The 10,906-nt window shown below is 37.3% G+C and overlaps 1 protein-coding gene across 2 annotated transcripts; it reads right to left on the minus strand.

Moving 5' to 3' along the window:
- Nucleotides 1-938: 938 nt before the first annotated feature.
- LOC112186122 (dentin sialophosphoprotein) lies at nt 939-10,906 on the minus strand. 2 transcript variants are annotated; one of them, XM_024324479.2, is made up of 12 exons: nt 10,441-10,906; nt 9,705-9,928; nt 9,475-9,539; nt 9,235-9,309; nt 7,666-7,997; nt 6,952-7,020; nt 6,777-6,865; nt 2,981-5,143; nt 2,783-2,860; nt 2,542-2,647; nt 1,601-1,651; nt 939-1,497 (listed from the first exon to the last, which is right to left on the minus strand). In XM_024324479.2, exons 1-12 carry the CDS (start codon nt 10,813-10,815, stop codon nt 1,447-1,449), a joined length of 3,678 nt encoding a protein of 1,225 aa, XP_024180247.1. In that variant the 5' UTR covers nt 10,816-10,906; the 3' UTR covers nt 939-1,446. The 2 variants fall into 2 exon arrangements, with proteins under 2 accessions (XP_024180247.1, XP_024180246.1); XM_024324478.2 differs by having other exon boundaries at nt 7,666-8,003.

Here is a 10,906-nt window from a genome sequence, read left to right on the forward strand (position 1 = left end):
GTGTGTGTGTGAGATTATAAATGGTGGAACAGTAATAAATAAATGAAAACAAGAGAAAAAGAAGAAAGCCTTAATTTTAGTTTAGTGTGAAACTTTCTCAAACCACGCTCCATGTGATAATTATTTCTTTCTATTTTCTCTACTTCACTTGGTTCTTTTTAGGACAACAAAACCACCTGAATCGTATAAAACTTATTCTTGACGAGAAAGCTAGGAAAATAATACTTAAACCTCTTATTCACTAGAGTAAAATGTTAATTGTGCGGTAAAATCTTATATAATTAAGTCAATTTTTGAGAGAATTGTTAAATTTTTGAATTACCATATATGCCCTCACATAATATAGATATTAATAAAAAAAATTATTTTTATATAAGGATAAGATAGTCAATATGAAAACATTGCAATACCTCCTATGAAAAGAAAAACTTTTTCCCAAAATGAAGAGAAAAATTACTGTAACTTTTTTAATTTAAAAATAATAAAATAAAACCCAATTGACATGTGCGGAACGGGGTAATATATAATTAAATGAAAATTTTCACTCTTGGAGCACAATGTATTCTCGTTAGAGGCGAAAGAAGATTTACAATTAAGACCTCAATTGATTAGGAAAACCTACTACCTAGTTTAAGACTTTAAGATTCATCAAAATGACAAACCACGAGCGTGTTAATTGCCGATTTGCACCAAAACGCTGAAGATGCCCCACCACCCCTCTATTATCTTCTTCTTCTTCGCTTGGAATTGTAAGTTTGAAAGCCATGAGGCATGAATGTAATTGTTATATCGGTAATTCTCTCACATTGGATTAGGGACCAAGTTCTTCTATATTCTTATTGGCACCCTAATAAAAAAAAAACAAGAAAAAAGGAAAGACCGTTGACATCTCATTTACAGCTATATGTCGATTAAGTTTGGAAAAAAACAAAAAGGCATCAGGAACACCATGGATTTCATCGTACGCAGACATCTGAATTGCATCCTACCAATACTTCAATCTTGTTTGATTATATATCTGAGTTCTTCATCTTCCTCACTGTATGGTATACAAATATGCACAAAATTTTAAAAGCAAACATCGAGAGCCCTAAAAGCACTGATAGGCCGAAGGAGGTCAGGCAAATCAAAAACAAAAAGCCTGATCTGAGTAAATTGGGATATACACAAAGTTAAGTATACAGATTTAGGGGTATAACGGGGATGACCTCTACCTCAACCTGGGTATTATCTTCAGGAAAAAGATGGTGCGTCCACCATCTAATTTCCTCAACAGAATAGGCTTCAATTTTATCTTTAATCTTCCTCCCTTCAACAAAAGCAGACTGGGTGGGGCTAATAATCTTGGGAAGCAAGCCTTTATTTCTATTAGCAATCAACTTGGTAATGCGCTTATATATCGTATTGCAGCGGCCGAAAATCTCCCCTTCTGGTATGATCTTCTCTTCAGTCCTTCGTGTATGGGAGTGCAAACTCTTTGATCCTTTGCTTAAGGTGCTGCAGAGAGACGGAATATAAATGAAGAGAGTTGTTCAAACAAAATAACAATAATAAAAAAGAATGCACAAATATGGAGATTGAAAGATTTTAGATGAATCACCTTCAGTTCCTCATGAAGCACCACAAATATCTTTTTGAGCCTCTTATGTCTCTGCAAGAAATATTATTAGTTAAGTCAGACTGATAAGCGCACCAAGATAGTATTAAATTATTAATTACAAGATGAATACCCAATCACAAATGTTAAGTTGGAAGACATTTATAGATACACCACAACACCTGACTAGCAAGTCATATCTATAGGCTGTGGCTAAGTGCACACCATCTAGAACTCACTACATATCTACACCCCACAAATACAACAACTTATTTATGAATTTAAAATAAATAAATAAAAAAAAGGAAAATCAAATAAAGTGTGGACGTCATCAAAATTCATGCATAATCAAAGACTAGATTGTTCATTTTTTAGCATTGTTGTCATCGCTAAAACAGGTACAGTGTAAGTAATTGGATTACCCCATGATAAACCCATGTGAAATATAATATATTATTGGCTTGGCACCCTTGAGATATCTACAAAATAGATTACAGTCTGTAATTCACAGATGTCTGGTGTTAAAAGTTATAAGATATGACCATGGATCTGTAAAACTTTTCATTTTCATACTGTAGACATCATTTTTATTTTCCACAACCAACAAGATAGAAGGCACTGAAACAGAACTTTGCTATAAAGGAATATTCTATATTCACAATTTGTCTCAAACAGGAGAAATAAACAAACATAAAATAATTCACGATATGTTTTCTATGGTTACTGGGTTCATGAATTATGGTCAACAAACAGTACGGGCTGCAAGGTACATTGAGCCAAGAAACACGTCACAGCATTAATAAGTAAAATACTAGTTGTTCAATTGAAACAATGCATCTGACAAGAAAACAGTGACACGATTTGCTCAATTACTTCAAAGTTGAAGAATTAAAATTCAACATAGTAAAGCAAATGGTACTTAGAAAATTAAGAACAAAGCATACCGATCCACACTGACGATAGGACTCCTTCAGCTGGTCCAAGACGTTATAATATCTCTCTGTGCCCGAAGCAAATTCAAGGTCCTTCCCTAGCTTTAGGAACTCATTCCTACATGGAGCAGAAATAAATTGTTTTCAGATGCACAGATCTTAAACAACATTTGCATGAAGCAACTAATCAGATAAATAACACCAAATAAAAACAATGTTCTGTTATATAAATTCAAAGGAATCTGAGCTATACCTGTAACTCTCTAAGATCTTGTTCAACGAGCAGTAGCTATCATACTTATCATGATATTCTTGCACATACTCCTTGTACCTGAGACAAGAAAAATAAAAAATATATAATGTAATTCAGATGTCAGACTATGTTAGACATATAACGCCAGAATGATCTACTGATTGAAATCTGTGTAAAAGCTTTGATATGTTGACTTACTGAGAGAAATCTTTTATTGGTCCCTTGAGCTCAGGCTCATCCTTCTCATACTTTGTATAAGAACAACTATTTTCATCAGAAGAAGAATCCCTTCTTTTTCTATCACTGTCGGTGCCCTCTGCCAACATTGAATCCTTTCGTACATCAGTCTGTTCCATCATCGTACTAGATGCAAGTCTTTTACTTTCTTTATTGGTGTGGGACAGTGGCCCTCGTTTAGAGTCATGGTGCTGAGAAGCCCTAGGAGGTGCTTTCTTATTGCTTTCTCCATAGCCATCCAAACTGATCCCTTGTCTGCCCCCAACTTCATTTTGTGTTGATTTACTACTGTTATCTGCTGATCTGCTGAATGGGCGCCCCACATCAGAATTATCTACTCGTGAAAGGTGCAGTGACTGAGATTGCAGAGCTCTCTGTTGAGACCCCGTTAAATCCTCAATACGATCTTCGTAGTTCCTTTTTTTAACTAAGCCTTCTGCATTACTAGGAAACTTCAAGTTTAAATCTGGTGAGGATGGCTTTCCTGCAGGTTTTGATTTACTGAAGTCTGAAGCCCAGGTATCCCTGGTGCCCAGTTTGTTTTCTGACTGCTTAAATGAACTTTTTCTCTCAAATTGCTTCTTAACTGTTGTTTCCTCGGGCACGGCCTCACGAAGTTCGCCCAACTCCAATTCTGAAACCTCTCTTTGGAGTTTACTACCTCTACCATTAACAACTGGGGATCTGTCAGCTCCATTCCTATTTTCCTTCGGCGAAGAACTGACGAACATACTTGAAACCTGTCTATCTTCCTTGATTTTGCCAGCCACGTCACCATGTTTCTGGTAGTGGGAGTCCAAGGGCACTGATTGTTTGCCTCGGCCACCACCTTCCTTGGAATTTCTTGAAACCTTCTTTTCATTAGCATAACCATCCTTTTGACTACTACTATGAACATTATCTTTTCGCAGGGGTAAGCCTTCGTGCACATGAGAGCTCTTTTCAGAGTACTGCAGACCATGGCCCAAGCTCTCAGAATATCTATCAGGTCTTTCACCTTGATCAGGAGCCTTTGCTTGTGCACTATGATCATAAGACTTCCGACTTAATTGTTTAGACTCCGAGCTATATCTTCCAGAAACTGCTTGATTGTAGCCCTTTTGAGAGCCAAACTCAGTATTCCCATCCCTATCAGCTTTATTCAGCGTTTGAGATACAGGGCCCTTATAAGAGCCTTCAATGAGTCTATCAGGAGACAAATTATGATAATCCTCTGAAAATTGAACACCCTTACCCACAGAAGCAGGAGGTTGTGGTGAGTTTTCCGTTTTTGACCTTTTTCTGCGTTCAGATTTTTCATCAGAGTGCTTTACCTCCAAACCTCTTTTGGATTTACCTTTAGTCATCCTCTCAGAGCTATCAGACTGCTCATACCTGAAGTCATCCTTGTCTGCAGTCTTTCCAAACAAACTGTCTACAAGAATCTGGCGGTCATGATGCTCAACATGCTCAGGTGAAGAAGGTTTTTTTTCATCAACAGGTTGATCACATTTATTAGGAGTGGAGCTACTAACAACAGCCAATTCAGCATCCTGTTCCACAGTTTCAATATCAATTGCATCAGATTCAAGATCATCTTGCTTGTCATCATTCCCACTCTGCACAAGCCTGCCATCGGGAGTCTCCCATGGAATGGGCAAAGCAGCTTCAGAGGCTTGTGTTTGATGTTTGGGCTCTTTATCATCATCACTCATAATGTTCACATCCTCATCAGAAACCTCCTTGCTATTAGAAGACACATCACTTTCACTATCGCTGCTACTCCCACTCCCACTTCCTTTTGGGCTTTTACTTCTGCTAGGACTTCCACTGTCACTTCCGGAATCACTGCTGTCACTTTCACTGTCACTGTCACTTCCACTTTCACTAGAACTAGAACTACCTATTTGGGCTTCACTGTTGTCAGAGGCCCTTTTTTCACCAAAAAGATCAGGTGACTGCTGTTGGTTATCAATTTTTTGGAATACCTGTGGTTCTTCTCCAACTGTAGCATTCAATTGTCCCTGGCCCTGTTCCTCCATTTCACTGGAAGAAACCTTCTCCTTAAACTCTGGTATTTGAGCAGGCCTTTGATCACAGACGTTATCCTTAGCAGGAGTCTGGCGAAGGTTCTCTTCTGGGGAACTGGACAATACAAGCATATACATCAATTACTGATTCATGACACAATGATAAACTATAAAGCAAAAACAATAATCCAGTTGGATCCTTTATTACTAAATAATTGGGCGTGAGCAAACTATCCTCTTGGTGCATGCAGAGGGTTATTAATATTGTGCATTCATTTTGCAAAAAAAAATATATATTATATATAAACATATATAATGAGAATAACCTGGTAATCCTACGGGAATGTTCAAATTAAAAGCTAAGAACATGAGATACAAACTAAAGCATCATTTATGATAACCTTCCTCATCAGTTTTACCCACTAAGACCTACAAAGTAGAGGAAGTTTCTTTTCTGAGAAATACAAGAAGTTTTTGAAGCTGTGGTAATAGATGATGCAAGGATGGAATTATATTGGCTTTCAGTTTAAGATACCAGTGCTGGTGGTGGAACGATTTTTTTCTCAAAGTCACATTGTTCTCAGTCATTCTCTCACAGGAGAATAATAGAGATGAACAAAAAATAGAGTATTGATCGAACGGGATAAGGATAAATGGGAGGTAATATGTGGGTTGTAACTATTAGATTCTTGAAATTGGAGTTCTCTTTTCACTTTGGATTGTCAACATGGCTTTTCTTGTATGGACAAGTGGCACTTCTCTTCTACTTTATTTAGTTGGCCCATATCCTCGTATCCTCGTATCAGTTTATTTTCTAAATGTAGAAAATGCCAACAGGCATGTGGAAAACACATATCAAAGGGTTACTACATAAATGCAGTTGCTTTGGTTTAGCAAACTGAAAATAGTTTTGCTTTGAAAAACTAACCAAAATAGCTTCCAACTTAACTAATAAAGATGATACAACTATCATCTTGTAACTTTGACACCTAGAAGACATTTGTAAAGTAATTTGAGATAAGAAAAAAAAAAATATATATATATATATATATATGTATGTATGTATGTAATTAATTTTGTCCCAAACCTGAAGTTGCAATTCTTAATCAAGTGAAAAAGGGTGTTGCATAAGGATATCAAAAGTCATAAATGAGTTGAGAACAATTCACATAGAAAAAACAGATGCATAAAGCAGTCTATATTTGATTAGTTAGCCTGCAAGCAGTGTATATCCAAATAAAGTTATTAACTCAAAGGGAATTTCATAAAGCACCTCCAAAGATATTAAGCAAGCTCAAGTAATATGGAAGGAAACCCATTTGTTTTTTTTTTCTTTTTTTCCTTTTCCTTGGAAATGAGAGGACATATAGGAAAGTGGATAAGGATAAGAAGTGCGCTTAACACACACACACAAAAAAAAAAAAAACTGAAAAAGTACTGGCAAAAGGAACAAACCAAAACAAACACACTAAACTACAATGGCACTTCGAATTGAGGAAATGGCAGACCAAATTTCCTTCTTCTAACATTTATTTTTACATTGTTGTGCACTAAACATAAACTGCTAGCAAAATCTGAGCCCACAGTAATGCCATCTACTTTGGAGCTTAGGTACTTTTGTTTCTTACTCTAGTTTATGCCATTTACAGTGTGGTGGACCAAAGACACAACAAATTAAACACAGAGTAGCAGGAAACAAGTATCACTCAGTGACTCGATCAAGCTGAGTAAGCTTTTCAAGTGAGTACCTTCCAGATTCAAACAAAGGTTTCTTGAAGCTTTCTAACTCCACTCCTGGCTTCAAGAGATACTTCCCTGGAGCTTGGGAATTTGCGATCTGATGTCAAGAATGAAAGAGTAGATATAGTGTCATCAGTGTTCTTAAATTAAAAAATAATAGCACCAGGGATCGCCACCACTTACCTTCTTAAGAATGGGCTCAATTTTTTTCAGAGAGTTGGGAAATGAATCTCCAATAGCTTTCTCCAAAGCCTACAAACAAGCAAGATAGAGAGAGATAAGGGCAAGAGCAAGAAAGCAAGAATTTAAGAATTTTAAGACCTGTCATAAATCTGAACAGCTGTAGCAACACTATCACCTTCTTCAAAGTTCACCAATATAGGATTGTTTTCATCTGATGCATTCAAGACTTTGTATGATTAAAGCCTTATATGACTAGTATTTTTTTCTTTTTCTTTTTGAACTCAAATTGTATGCCTAGTAATATGATTATACAAGATTTGAGAAGCATTTAAATTAGAGTTTAAAAATAATAATAATAATAAATAAATAAATAATACAAAAAAGGTAGTCTAAGGAATAAACGATTGTACAAAGACCAGCCACACATCCAAAATCATGATACATAAACATACATATCCTGAGATAACTTGGAACTGATGAGGCATTGTTCACTTTTAGAAAAATGTCCCGAAGAATATGGCATTAGTCCTTTAACCCATCAAGTAATGGTGAATTTTGAATACTGTTTCAGCAGAATGGGGAAATCTATACAAGGTCTATATCATCTTCCTGAAAGATAATCGGCGTGTATATTTTCGAATTTAACAATTTTATTGCAGACACAAGCCTAATGCTTAATGTTTTAATTACTGTTCATCATCTTTCGGTGCCTACCTTTAAGCTCATCCCCTTGGGATTCTCCATGAGCAGTGTAATCAACAAACTCTGCAAATCAGTTGGCTTAGCTCGACCATTGCCTTTGCCAGTTTCCAATGCTGCACTAGTCCTGATTGAGGTTTCTTTATCCAAGCTAGGAGCAGGTTTGTCCTTAATAATGACTTGAGAGGGTATAGTTTCATCTGCACTTGTATGAGTCTTTGAAATATTTAGCATTCCAAATGGAGATGCAGACTTCTCAGGTGTAGACGGAAGAGGTGATGATGACTGTCTACCCTTTCCAGTAGTTGCTGATGATACCCCAGATTTATATGCAGACTTTGGAGGAGCTGAAACTTCAAAAGAAGACGAGACAACTTAGTTGAAATCCAAATATTAATAACTGATAAAAAAAAAAAAATAAATAAAAACCTGAAAACCTGGGAGGAAAGAATTCAAACAATACAATGGTTTAAAAGAGGGGATTCTAAAAATTAAAAAAAAAAAACACACTCGGAAAACCAGGCTGCCATTGTCTAAAAGAAGAAAAGCTTTCAGCATGATCTCCCTCTTTCACAAGGCCCTTATAGCTCTGAAATTCAATGCATCACTTCTCCGACCCCAATTTAGCATACGTGTCTCGTAACCTAGCCTCTAGTCAGCAACATGAGCAATATATGGCCAACATTCCAATATTTCACCCATAGGGGTAAATAAATTTCTTTAACCCCACAATTCGTGACGGGCACCAAATTTCAGACATATCCACCGAGATATCAGAAAAATCAGCAACATTCCAATGAATGGGTGGGAGACACGGGGTGGGAGGAGTGCATGTGAGACTTTCAGAAAGGTTTATTACGAGCAGCTGATTGGTGGAAGTAGAAGTGGATGCCAATCTGCTTGAATTTGATTGGTATCTATAGCATGGATTTTCATTTCTGGACAGTAGCAAAAATTGCCCACTTTGTGACATTTAGTTAAGTATGGCATTATTGAATAGCTAAATCATACCTTACGAAGGCTGACTAAAAAGTGAAGCACCTTTTCCTTTACTCTCATGTTGCTCAAGAGGTGTGGGTAAGTTGTTATTTGGTCTTTGGTATGCAGTACCTACTGCCCGTTTCAGTGACTATTGCCCTAATGAAACTTCAACACTGATATGGTAATTTACACCACACGCATGTCCCTCTTAGAAGAAAAGGAATAGGCGAAAATTAGGAAAGCTGGTTACTGTTGTGCAGTTGAAAAGAAATATATTTTTTTATATATGCTTCGTTTTCACTTTGACTGGTTGAATGCCAGACAAGTAGGTGGTAGAGGTTGCTACAGACAGTTCATAGGCTCTCTCCAGTTGCAAATGTATATATTTTGGTTGTTTTGTTGCCCTTTGTTTTTAATTAAGATCCATATATACATACATAAAAATAAATAAATAAATAAATGAAAAGGTAATGCATTACATATATTTTCTTTGCAGTTGTCTTATAGACCTATGCATAGAAAATATCAACTATATTCATAAATTATCTTGCCCTTCCTTAAAAGAAGTTGGGGAAATAACAGTCTTTAGATGGCTCTACTCACCTTGAGGTGGTTCAACTTTCTGCTTTTTAAAGGGAGGCTCTTTCTTCTGTTTGAAATTCCTCCATGAACTATTAGCTGGAGAACAGTGAGGTATCAGAAACATACAATAGTTGACTATAAATATTCTACTGAAAAAATTTAACAACATATACAACTAGTCTAAAACAAGAAAACCCCTTAAATTTCTGACATAAGCTTGCATTAATGATCTTCAAACTTTTTAGGGTTTAAAGACCTTACCCGTGGCAGCAGTAAATTGCTTTAGTTGATTCTTCATGGCTGGATTCTGTTCTAGCACAATGGCTCTGATTTCACAAACAAAAAGAAAATTAAATATATGCAACAGATGGATTTTGTCATTTAAACTTAAAAGGATACTGTTGTGGTTAAGTAAAACAAAACACATAAAATTATATGCATATCGTTACTGAATAGTGAAGAAACTGCTTGTTAACAATCAGATGATATACTTTCGTGATTTGTGCAAGCGTTCAGCTTCCTCCGACCGCCTCTTAACATGATTCTTAGTTGACTCATCTAATATACGCTGAACATTCACTTTGCGCCATGCACATCCTGATTCAACAAGCAAACCATTTCCATCTTCACCAGTTTCACGTTCTTCATATATGTCACAGAGGTCACCATCCCGAGACCATGTAAATCTAAACTCTTTCCCACCCACATCAATAACCTGGTCGAATGTAGGACAATTCAAAGCAATGAACACTTATTTCCGCATTCATAATGAAAAGAAAGCTACTTTGAAAAGTAAAAATATATACCAGATACCAAAATGTCAACACTAGAAATCATCGAAAACATAGTACCAAACTACCCCAAACATCTAGAAAACAGCAATCCCAGCAGAAGAGCTACTTCACAAACACCCAGTTTGTTGGCCAAGTTATAATAATTCTACGAAACAATCACCTGATACAAAATTGAGGAAATTAAGCAATGCCCAATTGAAACTAACCCCAGAAGAACTCAAACCAATTACCAAGACAACATTTTTATTTTACATACTCCAATTAAGCCAGAATTCACAGAATTCAACCAAAAAAAGAAACAACTTGAGCAACGCCTACTCCAAAACCAACCAAGAAATTCAAAATTCTCAACAACAAAAAAAAAAAAAAAAACCAACAAAATTAGCAAAAAAATAAAGCAGCAAAAGAGTTCAAATTCGGCGACGAAACTCACATTGCCGTTGGGATTATTAGTCATGGAGTCAAATTTGATGCGGGGGGTCCCACCCTGGGCCTCGACGCGCCTGATCTCGTCGACCAAGTCCGGCACCAACCGAATGATCATGGAGAACGCCACCGGATTGTTGCCGGCCACTAAGCTGAACTTCTCCTCCACGGCCGGGGCGGCGGCTGACGTGGCAGGGGCGGGGGGGTTACGGCCTCCTCGATGGTTGGACCCGCCGAGGGAGAGGCGGTTGGCTGCTGCTGGGCCGGCGGAGTTGCGGTGCGGCGGAGGGAAGGAGGCTCGGCCGAGCTTGGCCGCTCCGGCTCCCCGGCCGGCGCCGCCTCCTAATCGGCCGTGGCCGTGCTTGGATGAGCCGCCGTACATTGGCGAGAGAGAGAGAGAGAGAGACGGAAGGGAACGGGATTTTGCTCTGTTTGTTTTGCTTTTTTGCTCCGTTTGTTTTGCTTTAGAGTAA

The sequence above is a fragment of the Rosa chinensis genome, chromosome 2 (genome assembly GCF_002994745.2).
Source record: "Rosa chinensis cultivar Old Blush chromosome 2, RchiOBHm-V2, whole genome shotgun sequence".
Taxonomy (NCBI): Eukaryota; Viridiplantae; Streptophyta; class Magnoliopsida; order Rosales; family Rosaceae; genus Rosa; species Rosa chinensis.